General features: G+C 44.4%; 1 protein-coding gene across 4 annotated transcripts in view; it reads right to left on the bottom strand.

The window, feature by feature from the left end:
• Positions 1 to 5,695: 5,695 nt before the first annotated feature.
• Positions 5,696 to 24,221, bottom strand: part of GREB1 (growth regulating estrogen receptor binding 1) — a 159,672-nt gene continuing 141,146 nt past the window's right edge. For 3 of the 4 annotated variants that reach the window (XM_074988962.1, XM_074988964.1, XM_074988963.1), the window contains 9 exons: positions 23,762 to 23,904; positions 22,632 to 22,793; positions 17,733 to 17,937; positions 16,657 to 16,831; positions 15,279 to 15,497; positions 13,348 to 13,483; positions 12,180 to 12,380; positions 9,618 to 9,756; positions 5,696 to 7,566 (listed from right to left, as the gene is read on the bottom strand). In XM_074988962.1, coding sequence (XP_074845063.1) covers positions 7,403 to 7,566; positions 9,618 to 9,756; positions 12,180 to 12,380; positions 13,348 to 13,483; positions 15,279 to 15,497; positions 16,657 to 16,831; positions 17,733 to 17,937; positions 22,632 to 22,793; positions 23,762 to 23,904 — 1,544 coding nt within the window. In that variant the 3' untranslated portion in view covers positions 5,696 to 7,402. The remainder of the gene's footprint in view (positions 7,567 to 9,617; positions 9,757 to 12,179; positions 12,381 to 13,347; positions 13,484 to 15,278; positions 15,498 to 16,656; positions 16,832 to 17,732; positions 17,938 to 22,631; positions 22,794 to 23,761; positions 23,905 to 24,221) is intronic. The other variant, XM_074988965.1, reaches the window with a different exon arrangement.

Below are 24,221 nucleotides of genomic sequence, written 5' to 3'. Positions count from 1 at the left end.
AGAAGGGTGTTGGGAGATTATTAATGAAGTGCCGCAGTGCATATGCAGCACTTCATTAAGCTAATTCTCCCCCACGGCAACTTCGAAGTGTTAAACTTCGCAGTGTCAGCTTGCATGTAGCCGCAGCTCACCCGCCAGTACTTCGAAGTGCCTGAGCAACTTCCAAGTCCCTTTTCTCCTCAAAATTTGATGGGTAAAGGGACTTTGAAGTTACCCAGGCACTTCAAAGTACTAGTGGGTGAGCCACGGCTACATGCAAGCCAGCACTTCAAAGTTTAACACTTCAAAGTTGCCAAGGGGGAGAATTAACTTAATAAAGTGGTGCATATGCATTGCAGCACTTGATAAATAATCTCCCAACACCCTACTTACCATGCTCCCTTCGAAATAGGGAGCTAGTGTAGACACAGCCTATGTTGCTATTTTGGAAAGGATGTTGTTGCCCCAACTTTGTGCTCCTCCTGGAGGAGACCAGAGTTTCTGGCCTAGCAGGACAGGGTGGTGGGGCACCCCAAAGGGAAGCATGGGAGGCTCAGTGGAATGACCAGCACACGGGGGCAACAACCTCAAGGGGACTTCTGTGATCGAACCCACCACAAATGTGAAACTCAGTTTTCTCAGCTATAGAAGCCTTAAAGCAATAGGACATAAGTACTTCAAGGACAGCAGCTCACTTTTGTGATTCATAAAAACAGCCCCTAAAATCACATTGTTTAGATTACACTCTTACACTTGTATTATGTTCTGTGTTTAAAGGATTTTCTCCAAAGAAAGGGTTTCCCCCTCTCCTTTGCTCTTTATCTTAAAAATACCAGGAATGTTATTTCAAGTTTTAATGGTATTCTTGATGCTGATGTGAACTTTGAGTTTTCTGAATTGACAAATCATTGGTGTATCTAATCTTCAGCAAACACAACTTTTTCGCAACCATTTCACGTTTAAGACAAATAGCTGTTAAAAAACAAGTTCAATAGTTTGAATAAAACTAATTTACACACTTAGATTTCACTTATTTGATGGGTCTGTTGTTTTAATATGACTAGTTTTCCATATGGAATCTCATTCTCTGCTACCCTGTGTTATCATTTCCATTTGTGGAGGATACAGTATGCATCCATTCTGATTTGGTACCATTTTGTACACAGTCTTCAGAGCAGGAAAAGAGTAGGGCCCTGAGGGCATGTCTACATGGTTATTCTAGAATAGCTTATGCCAGAGTTATTATTCCAAAATAAACAATTCCAGAATAACACATCTACACCACAGGGAAGCCCCAACATAAGGAAAGCTTATTCTGAAATAGTGTGTCCAAACACAATAGAGCCTATTTCAGATTAGAAACCCTGGAAGCATTGCTTCTAGGGGCTCTAATATGAAATAATATGCCTGCACAACAGTGTTATTTTGGAATAAACTGTTCCAGAACATCTTAGTTTGACATAGCCCCTTTCTACCCAGCCCCTATTCTGATATTTCTATTTCAGAATTGGTGCTATTCCTCATGGAATGAGGTTTACCAAATTTGAAATAAGGCATCTGCTATTTCAAAATAATGGTTGCACTGTGTAGATGCTCGCAAACTTATTTTGAAATAGTGGCCATTATTTTGAAATAACACTGATGTGTAGACATACCCAAATTTTTTTTTTAGGAAAAACACTGTAGTCAAGGCCCGAACCAATATTAAAAACTAATTCCAGGAAGGGAATAAAGCTATTTCTGTTCTTATTTATACATGAATTTTTTATACAGAATACAAGTCCATCTTAGTTTCTTCATTAAGAGTGTGCCCCACAGCAAATGACTGTAAGACTCGACCTGTCTAACTTAAGATAAAATTCTCCATGATTACCTGTGCACGGGTGACTGGATTCTGAAGGTTACCTACTCCCACTGAAACAAAGGGCAGTTCTTCCATTGACTTCAGCAGGAACAGGAATGGTCCCTTTGCTCTTTGAGTTTACAGTAAACCCTCAATATTACGGCCCCAATTTAGGAGACTTTGGGAACAATGGATATCCTTTGTTCCTGGAGTTCTCTGGGGTCTGTAAAATCCTAAATCCTCCCCCTAGCTGCCAAAAAAAAAAAAGTGGTGGGAGAAGTGCACAGCGGCTCCAGCGCAGCAACACCTACAGGCCACGAGGTGGCCCTTCCAGTGGCACGCCGCGGGCACGTCCATGCACAGTGAGGCAGCTGTCGCCATGTGCGGCGTGACACCAGTAGCCACGTGCAGTGGGTTAGCCACGTGCAGCGGGTGCCTCAAGCCTCACGCGGTGAGATGCCTCCAGCTGCACATGGTGAAATGCCTCTAGCTGCACAAGGCGAGGCCACTGCAGCCGCGCATGGCAAGATGCCTGTAGCCACACATAGCAGATGCCTCCAGCCACGTGGGGCGATGTGCCTTTAGCTGCACGCAACGAGTGCCTCAAGCTGTGTGCAGCGAGGCACCTCCAGCAACACATGGTAAGGCAGCTGCAGCCACGCGGTGGGAGGGTCCCAGGTGGGGTCTGAGCCAGGGCGGGGTCCAGAGGTTCCTCCGGTGGCGGATTTGGTGAATGGCAGATTTTGTTGTTGTTGTTGTTATTTTTTTTTTTTTGTTTGAGGGGGCTGGGGGAGGTTTTTTGCGGGGGCCTGGGGCTGGAAGAGTGCAGAACTTTCCCCAGGTTTCTCCAAGATTCTTCCAAGCTTTTCCCAGTTTCTGGCCATATACCTTTCTGTGGCTCCTTTCCCACAGCCACCAGATTAGCTCTCTCAATCACCTCATTCTCCTCTTGCTCTTCAGCCATGACGAAAGAATGATAATTGTTTTATATCCCAGCAGGCAAACACAAAGCCACGTCATTTATGTGCACCACCTGGGGACAATGACACCCAGCCTCTTTGGCCTTAAAGGGCCAACCAAGAACAGTGAGTGGGCTGCATGAGTGGCAATTCTGCATCTCAGTGAGCCACATTACCAGTGGTGGGCAACCTGCAGCCCACTGGGGTTCCACATATGGCCCACAGACCTCTAGTCTTCTCCCCTCTCCCATGTGCCTCTCATGCACTGGAGAAGCAGAACCCCACACTTATCTGCTCCCTCCCCACCTTGTCAGCACTTTCGGAGTACCACAGATCCACTGATTTGCAAATCAGCTGATTCACAGCATTCCAGCTGTGGGAGGGCAAGCAGGGAGGGGGACAGAGTACAAATCACTGGGTTCATGGTGCTCTGAAAGTGCTGGTAGAGGCAGGAAGTGTGGGGCCCCAGTGCATGGGAGGTGCATGAGTGAGTGGGGGAAGATAGGGAGTTCATGGGGTGCAGGACAAACCCCACTGGGGGACACAGCACACAGGCCACAGGTTATCCACCACTGCCTTATAAGTGACAGAGACCAGAGTGGAACATTTTCCACTGGCTGCACCTCATTCATTTGTCTCAGCATCTCTGAGATATGGACACAACAGCTCTCTCCTATGATGGGGTGCTCTGCTCACCACAAGTATGGTGCCTTCTCCTGGTCGTTCTGGGGAATAGCTCACCAGGTTGATAGCTGTTGAAAGTCTTCCAATCCTAGAGCTACAGAGCATGTTCACATCCACAGTGCATACCCACAGCAACTAGCACTGAGGGAAGAACCAAGGCTGACTACTGAGCACAGATGATTAGTGTTTAGACGAGCTGTGCTTGGACAGAACAGATTGTAGCATGTCACATATACAGTACGCAAAACCAGCCAGGCATAACCAACATATGCAGGAGGCTAGTTTTAAGTTTGCTTATTGGAATAAAGTGTCGTAAATGTGGAGCTTGTATCAAACATGAACACTGTCACATAAAAAGCGCAATGGAACAAGGATGAGGACACTCATTTATAACTCAGTTTTTGTGGTCAGGGCAGGGGGGCTTAGGGCAAGGATTGAGGGAGTAGAAGTAAGGGCTGGGAGGCTCAGGGCAGGGTTGGGGATGCAAGAAGTGCATGGGGAGGCCAGGAGGAAGTGCCAGGCCTCAACAGGAGCTGCATGGGAGGGGGAAGCAGGATGCTCCAGGCCTCAAGAGAAGCCACATGGGGGGGAGGCAGGCCAGAGGGAGGCTCCATACTCCAGCAGGAGCCACACAGGGAGGGTTGAAGGGGGAAGCCCCAGGCTTCTGGCCTGAGCTATGTGGGGTGGGTAGGCAAGCCCCAGGTCCCCAAGAGGAGCTGTGCAGAGAGGGTTGGAGGGGGAAGCTCAGGCCACCAGCCTGAGCTGCATGGCAGAGGTTAAGTTGAGAGGAGGAGATAAGCCCCAGGCTCCTGACCCCCAGCAGAAGCTGTGCGGGGTAGGGAGGGAAGTACCTGGATTCTGCCATCAACTGGGGGACCTTCAACTATGTAGGTCCCCATAATTTGTAAGAATGGCCCTGTGCTGTGGGAGATGGAGGTCAGCAAGAGAGGGGGGCAAACATGACCAGCACCAGCACAGGAACTTTACCCATGGCTGGTGGCCAGCAACACTCAGAGTCCCTCCCACAGCCAGCCACTGTCTTACTGTACAGCTGCCCCCCTTGTGGTCGTTCGGCAGTATGGCTGTGCCTCCTAGCAGCACCCTTCCTTTCCATGTTATGGGAAACAGTTGTGTTCCAGACACATCCCGTTGTCCTTGCACAACCAAACCATGACCTTGTTTTAAGTTAGGATCAGAGGAACCTGCATACCAAATTTGGTGATCCTAGTTCTAATCATGTAGGAGGAGTTCATGAGCAGACTCACAGAGGGACAGATGGATATACACACAGAGGTACAGCACTTGCCCATGATATTTTTGTTGAGAAATGGGAAAATTAACGTTTCTCTGTGAGAGAGTATATTGTGCCATCACTTCTGACCGGATTACTTTGAAACCAACGGAGAGTTCTATTTTTAAAATAATGACACCCTATACCTCCAATTTACAGAGCAAAGAGCTGCAGATTAGCTGTTCTAATGACTACACTGGGATGGGGGTGGATATTACAAACTAGCATTTGCTAAGTCATGGTTTGCAATTGCAGTCAAAGTAGGTGTTTTACTTTGACGCGTAATTTCAGTTTAGAACAAGTAACACTGAATTACAACTTTGGCTATTGCTAGTGTAACCCATAATGGGGGATCTGAGATAAAACCTCACCAATACGGAGGGAGGGAAGGAAAAAGAAAAAAGAAAGTTCAGAATTGTCCCAACCCTATTGCATTTTTACCATCTCTGTTTTAAAGACTCCGCCCCACACATTCATGGCAGGAAATGTAAAACAAGTGGTCAACTATACTGGGAAAGCACAGAGCTGAAAAACTTTGCATGCCAATGTAATAAGTACTTAAGAGCCCCTTTTCACACCACATTTTAATATCACCATTTGGAGAAAATGCAGGTTTGAAAGACTTGTGAAGTAGATTTTATGACTAAAACCCCAAGCTACAGAGACTGCATTTACAGAAAGCTGATTTTTTTTCATATTTTTAATGGTTTTCAAATATTTTTCTTTTATTGTTTGTTTGTCATGAGGTCCATAGCTCTGGAACTGCTCCAAAGTCATGAACTGTTGAAAGTGTTTAGCATGTGCTAAACAGCACTGTGTTTCCTCTTGATGCACACAAGACGATCCTAAATCTTACTGCCTTCCTTTTGCCAATATTCCCCTGTGAGTGTAAGCACCTGACCATGGTCAGACATCACCAGGACTCCTGGCCATGCATTATACATTTTATTTAGAAAGGATGAGAAGGACTTGAATATTACAACCCTTTAAAAAGCTTAAATTAACTGATCACATGGAGAAAACCACACAGGAGATACTATTTACACACTGAATAAAATAAAACTAAAAAGACAGTTCTCACACCAAAAGAAGCACAATGAAATATGCAAGCAAATCACTTTCTACCAGAACAATTGTGTAAACATTATCCTAAATCTCTCACAATCACTTAATTTCTTTTTATTCCTTTCAAATAAGTCTAAGTCAGCTCTTTGGCACTGATTATTAGTACCTTCGTTACAATTCTTCAAATATGCTATAGCCACTTCATGCAGTTCCACCAGCACAAAATGTTCCTACAGTTGGTGTACCGTAGCCAGTTAAGGAAGGATTGACATGATAAAGGATTTGCTGTCTTTATAAAGGGTGCTGCCTTTCATGCCTGATATAGGGTGTTTTGGCCAAGCCAGGGATCAGAGCCACTGACTCCATAAGCGTAAACATGAAGTTCTGGGATTGCAGCTTTGGGGAGTAATTCCATATATATAAACAAGGTGTATTCAGCATTCACTCTACATTTTAACACTCCAGTGTGCAGAATACTGCATGGTGCATTTTCTAAACATATTCTTAGACTTCCACATATACTCAGAAGGATGCAACCCTTACTGCCTAGCTCTTTTGAAGTGCCTTAGCAAGAATGCATTCTGGGAGGACATTTTCAAATTGTATTTCAGTGCTACACATATCTGCTGTCTTCACTGCCTGGTGGTCTGGTTTGAAGTCTCAAGCCAGCGCAACAAATTCACCTGTAACTGAAAGCACCAGTTCCTTTGGCTCAGACTTATTTATCTCAAAGTTTGGTTGCTGTTACTCTTCCCATTAGTTCTCTTCAGCTATCTTAGACTTTGTCCCAGATACAGAAGTGTTTCAGAATGAATGTTCATATCTTCCTCTTTCATAAGTCTACTTTCAAAGTGCTCTTTCTTGACCAGCTAAACACAGGCACCCTAGTTACACTTCCTCCAAAAAAGCCTATATGATAAAATTACCTAGGCACTCACCACATATTTATGTTTGCAACCAATTCCCATCACATCAAAAATATATTTCATACCGCTAGGTATAAAAAGGCTCTCTGTATCCATCAGTAGCAATGTACTACCAGAATGTAAAATTTCCTGTAAAATCCAATATTTGGTCTGATGTCTTGTGCTGACTTCTAGATAAATAAAACATAAAAAGAACAAAGTCTATTCTAAATTTACATTCTCTATTTCCCTACATTTACATTCCCTAATTGTACAAAACAGTTTCTAAATATCTTGATTTTGAAACATGTGTGCTCTCTGTTTTGACAGAAGAAATGTAATCTCTCTTCTTATCCAGAAACACTTCCACCACTTGAAGTACTAAGTCAGTACTTCTTTCCCAGGTATCAGGAATTACTTCTACTGGTTAATTAAATTAGAAGTGACTTCCAACGCTTGGAAATATAAGCATACATGAGTTGTTAAAATATTTCAAAATTGCTCAGCCAATGGTTCCTCAGGAAACATGTTCTAAATACAGCACCTCTCAAATGCCCCCTTTCCCTCCTTGTTTTTTTTTTTTTTGGAGGGGAAGAGGGGGTACGCTGGTGAGAAGTCAGCCTCTTGTACTACTACCCCTTCTGGTTAGCCAGTTCAGGAAGCCTGCTCATATTGATCAAATGTGTCGTCCAGTCAAAAAGAAAAGTGGCCTATCCTCTTTGGCATTGGCAGTTTGGAATTCATCCCTCAGTCGGAACTGCCATTCGTCTTCCAGTTCTAGACGTACAACAGTTTGGCGAAGAGAATTGCGGTCTTGGCAAATAACACATAAGGTGGCACCTACAAGAGTCGTTAAAACAATGATGAGTGTTTTGTTTTATCTTCTATTTCAACAGCTTGGTCCTGCTGGTTCTCCATTGACTCCAGTAGGAGTTCTGTGCCTGGAAGAGGAAGGAAGGATGGTTCTTGCCTTACAGTGCTAGTGTGGGACTTGGGAAAACTCAGGTTCAATTCCCTGCATTAACAGAAATTTCCTGTATCAGGCAGCTTACTTGGCCTCTCTGTGCCTCAGTTTCCCTTCTTTAAGATGGCAAAAACAATGCTTCTGTACCCCACATGGATGTTGTCAGGGTGAATATATTAAAGCTTGAGATACTCACATATTATGATAATGGGACTCATCTAGTACTTGAGATGCCTCGGGATCAACTTTACACATAGAACAGTTTCATGGGTCAGATTTTAATACCTTATTCACACTGAGCTGTACCATTCTACTGACAGGGGGACTACAGAATCCTAATTCAGTAAAGCTCCTAAATTTTAAAACAGGTGACTGGATACTTAATTTAAGTGATTAAATGCTTTGCTGAACAGGAATGTACTTAAGGAGGTACTTAAAATTAAGCACATGCTTCTGTGCTTTGCTGAATTGTGGGCTACTCAATGTAAAGCTGGAAGAGTCTAGACCTGTACAAAGGTGTGTCATTTCGGCCCAGAATCCTAAACTGGTGATATTTTTTAAAAAATAAGAAATCGTAGACAAACAGGATCTGGACATCCAAGGGGGAAAAGGTCAAAACCCCCAGAGAAAAAGCTACTGAATGCACTGATATTATTATACTACTGAAGTATATTGAGTAAGGTCTCAAAGGAAAGCTAGTGAAACTCTGGTTATGAATATCATTGCACGTTCAGGGTGCAGCTGGTACGTAAACAGTTATGTAATGTGTGCTGGAACTATGTTCCTACAATACATTTTGGGGGCCGACTTGATAAACAAGTTTGTCCTGAGTAAAGGAACACGTGTGAATGTTTTCCTGTGTCTTCAGTGTCAACTGAGGCCAGAGACAATGGAAGTTCCATTTTCACACAAGCCAAAGCATTGAAGGAAAGCCGACAGGAAGGGACAAACAATAGGGAAGAAGAACTTTCTCTGGAGGACACTCATGAGAAGAATACAGTTCAAATGTTTATGGGACTTTAAAATGAAGGGAAGTGAACCTTTTGGACACTCCCACTGGAAAGGCTGGAGATGGAAGCTTAACTAACCCTCACTACTAAAGTTTCTATCTCCAGTTCTGTTTGTCCAGGTCAAGTTTAAAGCCTTGTTTATGCTGCAGAATTCAATCTTCAATGGCCAAGCACAACCGGAGTGATGAAACCACTGTACTCCATCATTTGCATCAGTCCCGCATACCCCTGCTTGAAAATGGGTGAAGCTGCACTGACTCACATGGCAAGTTATTACAGCTTTCCCTGTCTACAGATTTGCAACAGGGCAGGTGCACCAGTGGTGGCCACTGATGGCTGCAACTAGGACATACCTCCAGACTAGATCTGGCCTGCCACACAGTGGCAGGAGGGAAGCCAGCAATACAACTGCTTGTTTTCAGATAAAAAGATATCTGTCTCCAATGCTACCTGTTTGGAACCTTGAGAACTAATAACTAAATTCATCAGTTTATCTGTTATTAATATGGAATTACCCATCCTTTATTCCAAGATATACTGAGCAGACTCTGAAGGATAAGATTCTGAAAATTAGAGGAGAACAACTCCAAAAAACACAGTGATGTATATCTACTGCATACACACAAATACTCAATCTGCAAACATACATGGAATCTTTGTGGATATACATTTGGCAATTCACTGGTATGTACCCAAGAGTGCCTACCTAATTTCAAAAATCTGTGGAACTGGTAATACTTGATGATATATGTATTAATCTGCTATAGTGCTGAACTGGTATAATCCCAAATGGGAAGAGATGGACCTGGTTGGTTTACAGAGGCAAAACATTATTTAGTTTCTTTCTGCCCAAAGATGGAGTTGGCAACCCAAACCCGACAGACCCTGCAATTTGTCACAATCATTCTGCACCTCACCTTTCAGAAAATGAAACTTTTTCAAAAAGCTGGCTACAACGAAGGAGTCACAGAGGTAAAGCAGGAGTCCACTAAACGTCAAACCAGAGCAACTGATATTCAGGGAGTGAGGCCGGGAACTCACATAGCAAACTGCAATCTGATTGGAGGAAAGAGGAATCAGAAATTAATTGTGCTCAGACTTCAAAATAGCATTGCTTGTTAGAGCTTTGCATGGAAGGGAGAATGTATGCAACATGTTTAAAGTTTAGAAATACTTCCTAACTAGAGGAATGGCCTTCATGATCAACCATTTATGAGCAACCCAACTGCCTCCAAACAAAAAAACCTTCCACTGAGGAAAAAGTGCTGGATAACAAGCAAGGCAAACTTAGGAGGATTTACAAGCCTCTGCAACTCTCTCTCCCCTTAAGAACAAATCTGAGATAAGGCTTGCATGATTGTGTGTATGTGCACATGCATGCACACACACACACACACACACACACACACACACACACACACACACACACACACACACACACACCCCTGAATGGTCCAATATAGCAAACACTTATGGAGGTGTATAATGTTACTTGAGGATCAGTTAGCAACTTGTGTGAGGAAAACTTTTGCATGTCCATAAGTGCATACAGGACTGTATCCTAAGGTTTCCCCTAGAGACTGGAAACCTCTCAGTCTCCAAGGTTCTCTGTTCACTTGGACCTTTCAGGCCTGTGAAGAACCTTGGAGATCACTGAGATGTTTAAGGTTTGTTCCTCTCCCCCAATAAAGAAATCTTCCACAAAACTTTGTGTTCAGGGAAGTGGTTTTCAACCAGTGTGCCATGGCACAATGGGTACCGTGAGAACTGTCCAAGTGTGCCACGAAGTTCCATCAATTTTCCCACACTGCAGTTCTTGGCAGAGCCACCACACAGGTGTTAGGGGGAGAGTTCCTTGAGTCCTAGCTGGTGTGGGATTGGTCAATTACCACCTGCGGTGATTCTGCACAGAGCTGCTGCAAGGGGAAATCTCAAGCCCACAGGAGATCCTTTGCCCCAGGAGGCAGCTGAAATGCTACTCCTTAGCCGGAAAGAGGCAGACAGCATGCTCCCCTACCTGTTGCAGCAAAGAGGAAGGGAGGGAGGGTTGGAGCCTATTGGAGCTGGGACGTGGTTTAAATGCCATATCCCAGCTCCAACTGGTTGGCATGGAGAGGAGCCTGCTCTCTGGATCCCCCATGAGTAATAGAATAACTGCTGAAATTTTCAGTGGTTACACCATTACTCAATATCTATAGCATGGCACACATGCACTCGCCCTGTCAAAGACCATGTTTTCTGTAGTGGATTTGATGCATTAATGCATTTGATCCTTGTTTAGCATGTTGTATGCATTACTATGTTGCAAACCTCTCTAGTAAGACTGTAACCATTGTAAATGTAAGTAAATGTGACATTTATGAGCAATCATTTCAGCTGTAAAAAGTGGGCGTGCCATGCAATTGTTTCTCAGTGAAGTGTGCTGTGTTACTGAAAAGGCTGGGAACCACTGGTCTAGGGTACTTGAGTTTATTGGAAATCAGACAGAAAGGAACTTTAAGGACATGGAACATTTAGGGGTAGGGGAGCTGTGAAGCCCATTACATGGCTGACTTTGGGAGGAAGACAAATCAGCATGTCTACCAAGTTTGACCTTTGTGTAGTTCTCCACTTGGATGAGAAGGCAAAAACAAATGAATCAAAACACTATCAGAAACCTGCCAGCATCATTCATACTTGGTTTGCAATTGAGTCCAAATATATATCTTGGTCTGAGAGAGGGGCACAGTATGAGCACAGAACTGGAGGCCAACAGCTCTTCAGTTCTCATGTAAGCTCTTGTATGTAGCATTTACCTATTGGGTACAGCTTCTCCAGTAAGAAACCAGAAGTATCTAAATGTACATAACAGCTTACAGGGATGTTCTGAAGACCGAACTAAATTACTGTAACTGTACCTTACTACAACTATAGGATTTTTCTCTGTACACTTAGTGTACATATTCATTCATTTTAGAGTACATATTCATTCAGAGCTTCTATTCATTCATTTTCTATTAACTTACAAATTGATTTTAAATGTCACAAGGATCTAATATTATATTGTTCAGAGGCCATGTAAAAATCCCAAAGAGATCTATTGGAGAACTAGTACAGGTTGAACCTCTCTAGTCCAACACTCTTGGAACCTGACTGGTGCCAAACAAGAGTATTTGCCAGACCACAGGAGGTCAATATTGTCTAGCAACATTACCAACACTTCCACTGCTCACTGGCCTCTTAGAAGACATTTGGGGTAAATTACAGCTAAATAACAGCATGAAACACTGAGATCCAGGTCTGGTGACTGTAAACAAACTTTATGGGATCACAGGAAAATTGGCCACACCCATGATAAGTCATTGTCCAGCTAACTAAAATCATGCTGGATTACAAATGTTGCTGGATGAGAGAGTTCCAGATTAGAGAGGTTCAATCTGTACAACACTTGAGTTAAATATCTGCCTAAACTGCGGAGCTACTTGAAGATTATTCAGTACCTGTGGTCCTAAGTTAAGGTAACAGTCCACAGATAGCACTGGATGGCTATAATTCTTCACTGAGAGAGGGAAGAAGCGATGGCTGTGGTATTGGAGGTATTTTTCAAGCAGCAGCTGAGCAGGTGCTGCCAAGAACGTATGCTTGCTGTCAGGAGCACAGATGTACTGAGCAGGTGCAGTTGAAACTGGAGTTTCAGATACCTACCCAGAAAAAAATTGTGATATAGATGAATCCTGATCAGCGAAACTCCAATCATTTGAATTTTGGGTTGTACAAAATGCATCTCTCTTCCAAAAAAGAGTCTACAATGCATATAGCGATCAAAAATAGTTTATCCAGAACTCCTGTTACCCAAATGTTTCAGACATCCAGGAAACTTGTGTTCAATTTTATTTAAATAACATTTTGGATTTTGCTTCAAACCAAAAGTTCTTCCTGAACATGAAATTGTATAAGGAGGAGTTATTAATCAGTACTTTACAACAGTTCTAAATTAAATTCACAGTGAAAGGCTTTCTTATAGGAAAAAAAAAAGGTTGCATAAGACTTTACATAGTAAGATGAAGGACTAGAGGTCAGGTTACATTTATGCCATAGTAATTGTGGGTTCCAGGAGTATCATGCTAATAAAGAAAATCTAATGGTACCCATTTTCCATCTCTGGCAAAAGAATGTACACCAAGAAATCACACCTCTCTATTTTAAAGGTTAATGACTGCACAAATAACTAACAATGAAAGACAAATCACACAGTTCTAGGGCTGGAATGGACCTCAGGAGGTTATCTAGTTCAGCTCCCTGCATAAAGCAGGATCAACCCCAACTAAATCACCCCAGCCATGACTATGTCAAGCGAGGACTTAAAAACCTGTAGGGATGGAGATTACACCACTTCTCTAGGCAACACATTGAAGTGCTTCACCACCCTCCTAGTGAAATAGTTTTTCCTAATAGCCAACCTACACCTCTGCCTCTGTAATTTCAGACCATTGCTCCTTGTTCTGCCATCCGTCACCACTGAGAACAGTCTCTCTCCATCTTCTTTAGAGACCCCATTCAGGAAGTTGAAGACTGTTATCAAATCACCCCTCTGTCTTCTCACCTGCAAACTAAATAAACCTAAATCTCTCAGCCTCTCCTCATAGAAAGATAATTACCAGCTCTCACCTTAGACTTAATATGAAAGGACCTCTGACCTCCTACTGCAATTTGCTTCTTCATGACACTGAAGCGATTGAATCGACAGATCAGAAGACCAGCACTATGGGCACGCAGGTTAAAATCGACATCATCGCACATAAATCTAGCAGAAGGGGAAAGCACAGCTATTAATAAACTCTTGTTGTTGAACACTGGCAGGTATACAGGCAGTCAGATGCGACAGTGAGGCTGGTGGTACAAGGAGGTAGGAGTATGATCCCATGATATATAAGGTCAAAAAGGAAATGTCTTCAAAGGCCGTAGTTTAGGCCGTAGATGAGATATCCAGAGATATAAGTCGCTGGCCGCATATTTCTCCTCTGTAACAAGGTGCATGTAACTGGTGAAATTTTCAACATCCCTCTGTAGAAATCCTATCAGTCTTCACCAGTGTGAACAAACATTTAAAAGACACAGAATCACTTCATCCAACGGAGTTGCAAAGAGCTACAATTAAGAAACATGAGCCAAATTCATCCATATAAGATTTCACTGGATTGGATTTAGCCCGTTTAAAATTAAAGATACAATTGAATGGAAACGACTAATCCTTGTCTGAATTCAGACTAGAGTTGTCACCTTCAATTTCCAAGTACCTTCATCTCTGGGAAATCTGAATTTGATTATAGATTGTAAATATACGTTTTCTGCAAGTGAACTGGCATGATGGTTCTCCTGATTTTAGAGGTATGAGGCTCTGATCCGGGATTTGAATCTGTGGTTTAGGTTTTGCATACCTCTTGTCAGACATCAGAAAACTGAAAAAAAAAATTACTGCATTCACCAAAACAGGTAAATGAAGATTACAGGAGGACTGGCTCTATTTAGAGCCCAGTGAGTGATCTGCCATTTAAAGCAATCAGTTTTTGAAATTATGCCTCTGTTGATGCCAGTGATGCTCACATATGTCTCTGTTACCTTTGGCCGGCTATGTCTCTTTTTGATTCAAAATGCCAGGTTTTGTCACTATCACACAATATTGCCCAAGCCATAAGAGACAGCTGCATACAAAACTACAATGAGTCACCAGTGATCAAACACACACAGGTAAAGTATTGCTGGTGTATAGTGGTATAAAACCTTATTTTTAAATTTTTGCATCACCCTGTGTATTAATATTACTTTGCTTTATAGCATTATTGGGTCTGGCATTATTCAATATTAATGACGTAATGGAGTGATAAGCATGCTTATAAAATTTGCAGATGAAATTGCAAGACAGGATCAGAACTGAAAACAACCTTGGGAAATTAGAGAATTAGTCTGAAATCAATAAGATAAAACGCAATAAAGACAAGCACAAAGGTACTAACATACGGGAAGGAAAAATCTAAAACACAACTACAAAATAGGGGAAAATTGGCTATCAAGTGATACTGCTGAATATGAACCAACAACGTGGTACAGTTGGAAAAAAGGCTATCTTATTCAGAGGTGCATTAATAGAAAAAATGCAGCTGATTGTCCCACTTTATTCAGACTGGTGAGGATCTGCTGGAGCCCTAGGTTCTGGGACCTACACTTAACAAAAGATGTCACTAAACTGGAGAAAGTCCAGAGGACAGCAACAAAAATGAATAAGGTTTACAGAACCTGGCCTGTGAAGAAAAAGTGAAAAAAAAAATACAAAACAAAAACACAAGATACATTTTTACGTTAAGAGCTGTTATAAAGAGGACAGCGATCACTTGTGCTTCATGTCCACTAAAAGCAGGACAAGGAGTAATAGACTTAATCAGTGGCAAGGGAGATTTTCATTAGATATTAGGAAAAACTAAAAACTTTTTAACCGTAAAAGGTATAGAAACATAGACGATTAGGGTTGGAAGAAATCGCAGATGGTCATCTAGTGTGTATGGAAAGCTGAGTGTCATGCAAGAATACAATGATTCACTGACCTGTTCTGGTTATATTGTACATTCTGAGTCAAATCCACATTCAGCATGATGAAGTCATGTATGTGGCAAAAGGAGAATGGTTCCCTTATTTCACCACTGTTTGTTTTACTAGACCATTTCCTCATCCCAATCAAGGCATAGTGAGTGACATTAGGGGTTGCTTCAATATGCTGCAGAATTTGCTTCAAGGAAACGTTCCTTTCAGTCCAGGTATATTCACTACAGAGGATTGGAAAAAAATGTTTCAAATTCAAACTATACAAAAAATAATCAGCATCCAGTTCATGTGAGCGGTATCTTGCAGTAGTTATAAATATGAGCACATCAACTGGGCAATGGGGAACCTAGACCTACCTTCCCACCTTCAGCTATAATCACAGTCTGAAACTACTTAAAGCTGATTAAGTTTGGGCTGACGTTACAGGCTGGAAACACAGCCTGAATTTGTCAGTATATTCACTAAGGTTTGCAAACATTTTAAATTAACCTTATTCTTGCTCCAAGGGACACTGGGAAGATTTGTGGTTTTGTTGTTTACCATTAGCTCATTGCAAACCCACATGGAACATCTTAGTTTTGACTGAGATTTGCTTCTCTTTGGGGGTTTGACATAAAATCAGTGGGCTCTGAAACATGCAAATTAAAACAGGAGAAAAGATTTCTCCAAATCCCTGCAAACAAAGCTGCTGAATTTAGCATGACTGGAAGGGTTAGCTGAGGAGAGCCTACTCTGAGTTACAGGTGTTATGGTAGGAGCCTTGTGACCAGTGCAGAGCTCCCACAGCCAGCAGCATGTGTTTCTATTGGTGGTGCACATGCACACATACCATGGTACACACAAAATTTATTCCATCCATGGATGGCAAAAATTAGAGGGGGCCCTGCCTGTGACTCCTGCACTGGAATCACTCCATACCTGGTATAGGGGAGAGTGGATGACTCACAGTGTCCCTGCCCTTTGTTAAAGCTAAATGAAAGTTCTGGCCTTCCACTGCAAATCCACCCATGGGTGTCTATCCTCATTGCACCACTGTATCCAGATCAACGGTACCTGAGACTGCCACCCTGCTACCTACTTGGCCAAGTGAACTGAACCACAGAACTCCAGAGCCAAAAGCCTGAATAACTCCAACTTGAAATGAGGTACGGAGCTATGTGGCTGAAACTGTAGACTGGGCAGAGATAGGCATGAACTTTCAGTTCACAGGTAGACAAATATATAAGGAAATGTTTCACTGTAGCCAATATGATTCCCTGCTTGTGACACAGAGTAAAAGCCTTGCTGTTTCCGGGATGTCATTCATCAAGTGCTCCATCGTACATGAGAGTTTAAAGTGGCCAGCTGAAAAAAGCATGTTCTTTAATTGTGCTGTTTTACCTCTTTCTGTCTCCTGAACAATCAACTTCTACTGCATTCCACATAACACAGGAATCATCCGAAATCACAATGAAAGGCCAGATATCCTGGGGTTTAATCCCCAGCTCTTCTTGCCGATTTCGTTCTAGTTCCAGATTATGATAAGACAGTTCTTTTATTAGGAAGTGTGCAGCACCTGAAATCACAAACAGCATAAACCAGAAGAAAATGCCGGGATTGGAGGCAGTTGTTGTTTGTTGATAAGCTGCAAACCTTTCAAATCTTCACGGAGGACAGTGTGGCACTTAAAACACTCCAGGGCCAATTTGTCACCATCCCTCACTAAATACAACGGAGTTGAAAAGCCTGAGTGTTGACAGACAGCTAAAGCCACGTAGGACACAACTGGGAAAACTAATAAGAGGAGTCTGATTTTTTTTGTGGTGGTGGGGGGGAATGTATGTGATGCCTTTAAAGACCAAGAGACATGTAACTCTACTGGCACCAGCCACTGCACATGGTGAAGGACCTACCTAAGTTCGCACAGCCTTCATTCCCTCTGTCTGCCTTAGGGGGTCCCAAGAGAGCAAACTCTGGGTGCTCCAAGGAAACCCTTCTGTCAGACACTTCCTCAGAAATGCACAGAATCAGTGCATCATTAGGCACCATAGCCACTCTCTGGGCAGCACCTAACTCATTTAGGGCTATGCTAGTCAGACACGAGCCCTGCTCAAGTTCCACTGGCTTGAGTTGCTTCAGTTCTTTCCACTGACAAATGTCCTGTGGCGAAGGGTCCCCTACTGAATGTTGCAGCTGGTAGAAATTGCCCAGAGTCACATGTCTGCTTTACTCATATTAGCATTATAGGAATAAGTATGAAGACTTAACGTGTTAATTGACTCTGCATCTATTTGGGACACAATACAGAGCAGGACTTATCACTGTAAAGAAGAGGGTAATTCTTGCAGCACCATATAGGTGGTGAGGTAATTATGTTGTGGGGATCACTTTATGAAACACAGTACTGCAAAGCTCTCGGTGTGAGTGTCTGTATGATGACAACCATTTTTTTACCTTCTTTTCCCCCCAATACCTACCTACTCCAGCACTGTTGAAAATGCTCGGCAGCACTAGCATGATGTGGTTCGGCCAGTACTTTTTATATATGGCCATTTCATACTCCTTGACAACTAGAACATGCAAATGACTGGCACCATCCATTGCATGATACAGATTGAAAAGTCCGTGTTCGTGACGCCCAGTTGTGGGAGTAAAAGTGGGACTTTTTATGTAATCCTGACTCTGCAAAGTAAATACAAAAATGAAGGACGAGTTTCTTTATTACACTGAACATTATTTAAACAAAGAGGGCCAGATCCTGACGTACTGTACGTGAGCGTAGCTCTGTCTTCAGGGGAGCTATGCCAATCTCCACAGAGTGAGCAAGTGGCCTTAACAGCTAAATAATAGAGAGATTAGGAATTTGATTAAGAGTTGGAAGAGAACAATTACTATCAAGGCTACGTCTACACTAGAGGATTTTGTCAACAAAACATCAGTTTTGTTGACCAAACACATGGAGCGTCCTCATTCCCAAGGCGTTCTGCCCACAGGAAATTGACAGAACTCAACAGTTTTTTCAAAAGTGTTCTGCTGCTGCCCATGAGGCAGAACGCCTCTCTCGACAGTGATCTGTTGACAGAAAGCCAGTCTTGACATTCTAGGAGGCCTTCTGTTGACAGAAAAGGCTTCCAGAGTGCTGTGCAGGTGCCTCGGGGACGCCCTGTCCACAGCAAGCAGTGCTCTATAGTCCCTGCCTCCCACCATTCTTAAAAGTGCAGGGAACCCCGGAAACCCTGTGGCAGGAGGCTGGGAGCATGGAAGCAGCCCAGCAGCACACTGCTCATCCCCATGCCCTCAGAACCACTCCATTCGCCAGACCTTGCAGAGATTGCACAGCACCAGACACCTTGCAAACCCCCTGGCCCTTTGAGGAAGCAGCCTGAGGGGTCACAGGAGCCATCCTGGAGCACAAAGTTGGCCAAGATCCAGGCACGGTTGGACTTCTGGGATGTGGAAGAGATCCTCCCTGACCCCATAATGAAGTGAAGGAACGCCCGATGTACGCCTGGCTGGCTGTCACCCTGGCGGCACCACCCCAGGCAGCAGGCATGGGTGAAGGTGAAGGAAATTCAACAGGGCTACACCCAGGCCTGTGACACCAAGTGAGATCTGGGGCAGGACCCATGACCTGCTCCTAGTACAAAGAGCTGCATCACCTGGGGGACAGGTGATACGTCCCCTCCACCTGTCCCTGTTGATACCACAGATAAACCCCTCCTACCCACTCCCCCACAAACAGCTGGAGCCCGAGGAGAAGCAGCAGCATCTGGGACTCACCCCCCACTGAGCCAGAGGTGGACATGGGGTCCAAGGCGAGCAAGAGCACCCATGTCACCACCCTGGACTTGGGCCCCTCCAGGGAATCCCCAGAGCTGGGTGAGGGTCCCTCCAGTAAGTACACTGTGCATTGCACACCACAGGGCATGGCAGGCAGGCGCAGATGGGGTGTGCTGCGAGCATCACCAAGCTGGCTCAGCGGGTACCTCACATTGTGGTCCCAGCATGTGAAATCATGTGCAAGGCAGTTTGTTCTTATACTGTTTATTTTCAAAATATTTCTTTTTGGTAAAGTAAAAAAGTCTGTGGCTATTGTGGGGCTGTCAGGGTGAGGTGAGATGTCAAAAGGAGGGGTCATAGTGGGGATGGGGCAGGGCTGTGGGTCCAAGACACCCCTGGGGGTGCCCTGAGGCGGGTTATTGGAGCTATGGGAGAAGTTTTTCATCAGGGCCTCGCAGATATGCAGCCCATCCCAATGGCCTGGCAGATTGGAGATGCACCTGGCTGCTTGTAGCCATGGCTCGCATCCACCCCTCACCCTGGGAGGAAGGCCTCCCCACCTCCCATTCACGGTGTTGTGGAAGGCACAACATGTAGCCACAACTTGGGGTATGTTGTGCTCCCCCAGATACAGGAGGATGAGAAGGTACCAAAAGCATGCTGTCAGTCTGCCGAAGGCACAGTCAGCCTGCATCCAGACCTGACTGAGTCGGACATTAAAGAGTTCCTGGCTGGGGTCCAGCTGCCTGGTGTAGGGCTTCGTAAGCCAGGACATAAGGGGGTAGGCTGTGTCCCCCACCATACAGAGGGGCATATGCACATCCCCAGCCACCAGCTCCTGGTTGGGGATGAAGGTGCCTGCCTCCATCCTCCAGCACAGGTCAGAGTTGTGGAACTCCCATGCATTGTGTGCCCAGCCCGACCACCTGACATAAATGTCGATGAACTGGCCATAGTGGTCGACCAGAGCCTGCAGCACAATGGAGAAACATCCTTTGCAGTTGATGTACTTTGCTGCGCTCTGGTCCAGGGCACAGATGGCGATGTGGGTCCTGTCAATAGCCCTGAAGCAGCTGGGAAACTCCAGGGCAGCGAATCCAGCCACAACCGCATCCACATCTGCCAGACGGATGACCCTCTGCAGCACAAGCATATTGAGGCTGTCATCACCTGCCATGGGAGAGAACCGAACACACATGTCAGGGACTGAGGGAAGGGAGTCCCCATCGCCCTCCAGTTCCCTCTGCTCCAAGTTCTCCAGGTGTCCGTCCCTCCCCTTCCCGCCCCCCCGGGTGCCACCCCAGCAGTAGAGCTGTGCAAGGGTGGGACAGCACAGTCCCCTGGGGATAGGACTTCCCCAGCACACAACTCTCGTAACCCTGAACCTGGTCCCCCAGGGTCCCCTCTTGGGTGGGACACACCCCCCTCCATGCAGGACCTGCAGCCCGAGAGTACCGTACCTCCATGAGGAGGGCCCCAGTGGTGAACTTCCCCAAACCAAACTGGTTCCCCGTGGAGCAGTAGCTGTTGGGGGTAACAAGCTTCCACAGCATGACAGTGACCCGCTTCTTCACAGGGATGGCAGGCTGCAACCAGGTGTCCTGTCTCTGGAGGTTGGGGGCAAGCCAGGCACAGGGCTGCACAAAGGTGGCCTCCCACATGCGGAAGTTCTGGAGTTACTGCTCGTCATCCCACTGCCCAATGACCAGCCAGTCCCACCAGTCAGAACTGGCGCGGTGCCTCCAGATCCACCTGTGCATCTGGGGAGGCAAGTGCAGGTGGGCCTGTGTGGCAGCAACGGCATATTCCTCAAAGGTGGTCCCAGGCTCTCCCTCCCTGAGTAAGAGGAGGATGACCATGATGAGGTTCAGCAGATGCTGAAGCACCTCTGGGTGGGACAAGTGCAAGCCCAGAGGCTGCTCTGGCACCATGGCTGGCTGGAAAATTCTGTGTCCCTCTCAGCAGGCACTGAAACCCAGCTGCAGTAGCTGTGCTGTCCTTTGATGAGGTATGGTCAAGCCTTGGTATGTCAGGCAATGGGCTTCTACGGGATGGGGCTCCTTTAAGGGCATGCCTCGCTGTGGCTCCTGGGAGGGATTGCCAGCCATGAGACCTTGTCTAACAGGGTTCCGGGGGCTGTTCTGTCGAGAGAGTGGCTGGGCAGTCTTTTTCACTTTTTCAATCCACTTTGCAGTCTGGCTGCACTCTGTCGATGGATGTTTTGTCGGAAGATATCTACTGACAGAAAATTCTGCTGACAGATCACTCTAGTCTAGACGTAGCCTCATATGGTAAAGAAGGGATAAATATATAGAGTCCCACATAGGGAGGCTAAATCTTGATCTACCAGGGCTATAGAATCCTTGGAGGCTTAACAGGCCCCAAGGAAGAAAAAGAAATTAAAGAAAAGAAGAACAGAAAGCAAGCCAACATTAGAGAGGTATGTGAAAAAGACAAAAACTATACGGGTACAGTGACCTACAACCAAGTTGCTCCCAGTGCTCTGCACATTTGCATTAAGCCTCAAAGCAGCAGACTTATGAAGCAATACCGCACAATTTTGACTGGTGAAAAAGTATAAGAAAATTAAGTGATTTGCCAAAAGATCTCACTGCAGATTAGTGGTAGGGTTGGGAACAGAGTCTGTGGAGAACTCATTCCTAGTTCCAATGGAGTCAACACGAGGTCACCAAGCACGATTCTGGTGACATGCAATAAATTGGGATAATTTTGTGTTTTGATCAATTGAATAAAAAAACTCTGCCTCTCGGATAAAAGGTGCTGCACAACTTCAGTTTTGGCAGCTGATGGCTAGATAGGTTGGAGTATACTTTTAGCATACATCTGCTAGACTGCAATCAAAATTGAAGGATGGAATGTGGCTCAATAACTGTTTATGAACTGCTTACCTTCCACACCCTAAAAATCTCTGCGATATTACTATTCCACACATTGCTCCAGTAGTCGAAAGAGAGTATATTGCACTGAATCAGGCAAATATTGTTCCAGGCTTGCAGGGATCATTGTAAAGGCTCACATCAAAGACAAGACAGCCTGCTCTCAAATTGATAACCTCTGCAGCTGTTTTCCCTGAAGCTACCGTGAGGTTCTTTTGCACAGTCACCACAGAAATTCTTTCAAAACTCCTCTTTATGTGGCTGGGTGGAACCACTTTCGCAGACAAAAAGAGGCAAGCTGGTGATAAATTGCTTCCTTTTATTAAGCCACAGGTTAAACATAAACATGTGAATTTGATTATCATAACTGAGCCCATCCTCGCTTTGATGTCTTTATCCAGAACCTGGAGAACTCCTGAGTTACTGTATAACAATTGGCATAGTCCCAGCTAACAAACAATAGGTGCCCAGGACCAGCCTCGATTACGAGCAAAGCAAGTATTTGATTGCAATCTTGCATTCTAAGAAATTTCTGCAGCTTGTCTCCCTCTCCAGCAAGGGGAGCAAGTCACTGATAGACCATTCTCTTCATCCCCTGTCAGCAGGGCAGTGACGCCCAAGTATTGTCTGTCTGTACAGATCTTTAGGTCAGACATGTCTATACTCCATACGTAACAATAAATACAATTATCTATCTACCTTATCTGTGACTAGCGGCAGCCTCATGCTTTCCAGCTGTCTTCCCGGTTGACTGAAGACAAAATGGTGCTCCTTTGACTTCGGGATGATAAAATGCAGCTGGATCTCCTCTCCGAGCATGGAATAGGAAAAGGCAAAAGCGTGCAGGGTAGACTCGTAAAGCTGAGGAGAGAAAGAGGACAAATCTAATCATTCGATTCTAACTTTACTTTCCAGGAAAGGCTCGTTCAGTTCATGGACATCACAAAGTCAGCCGTAAACCAGATGGAAATAACACTGCCCCGTGATACCTTTTTTTTTTTTTACCTCACAGCTCATTTTAATATTAATCAATGACATTTAGCTCCTGCCCAACATATTCACCAAACAGTTTACCCAGTTCCCTGGCCTCAAGCCATCAGTTTTCTCTTTGTCTCACCAACGGCAGCAAGGTTTGTGGGCCAACATTGTTTCTCAGTAACACCAGGTTCTATATAATACAGTACCTGCAAAACTTACATTGCTAATGCCACTTCCATCACATTTTAACGGACAGCGAACTGGAGGCTTGTGTGCATAAAATGCTCTCTGCAGTGTTGGCTGAGTCTCTGCTCTGCCCCAGAGCAAATGTTAATAAACCCTAGGGGAAGGTTGACCGGGAAATCAATGACCATTTATAGGGGTTAGTGTAGAATGTCAACTATGGCATTTCATAGGTCATTGGGAATCATCCAGAGAACAGTTGTGCAAAGTCAAACTGTTGACCTCCATGGCCTTTGTTGACCCCACCAGCCATGAATCAGGGCGCTCAGAGAACACCAGCAGACATTCACAATGTACTTCTGCCTTGCACTGTTGACAGTATCAAAAATTAATTATCACTAAGATAAAACATTTTGCCTAGACAAAGATTGCAAAACTACAATCCACCTTCACTAACGCAGACCCCTGTGCCTGGGCAGGGCTCCACTGGCTTCACTGGGACTCAGTGCAAATATCCAGCTGCAGTACTAGGGCCAAAATCTATATGTGGGTTCTATACGGAAATGATTACAGACCTACTACACAGCTTGGGTACCAAAACCGACACAATGTAATTTACAATCAGCTACACATTTATTATCCTAAATAAAAAATTATCTATGGCTTACCTGATACCTGGGATTGAAGCCCATGTATTGATGGCACTGTTCACAATGGTGGTATGTATTGTACGCAGCATACTTAGATAATCTCATTCGAGTTGTTTGACGGCGCACATACATGTCCTCCTGTTTTCTGCTGGTTGATCTGTCTATAAATAAAAAATGAAGTGCATTCATTTGACATATATTCCAGAGCCCATTATATCCCTCCCCCCGGTGAATAAACTACTTCTGTAATTATAATAAGAGTGTAAGGACAGTGGTAACGCCAAAAAATAGGTATTCAGCCTAAGCTTAGCAAGTTTTGTTATGTGTATATCAAAACAACTGTAGATTTAAATGCTTGGTTATGAGAGTTCTGGGCTTGTTTATAATGATGCAGAGATGCAAGTAAAGCACAATTATTATGATTACAATTTTCTGAGCATTGGCTTGTGCTGGGCAGAGAATAGAGAGGAAGACACGA

Source organism: Carettochelys insculpta, chromosome 3 (assembly GCF_033958435.1).
Source record: "Carettochelys insculpta isolate YL-2023 chromosome 3, ASM3395843v1, whole genome shotgun sequence".
Lineage (NCBI taxonomy): Eukaryota > Metazoa > Chordata > Testudines > Carettochelyidae > Carettochelys > Carettochelys insculpta.
This window is presented reverse-complemented; position numbering and strand designations above follow the sequence as displayed.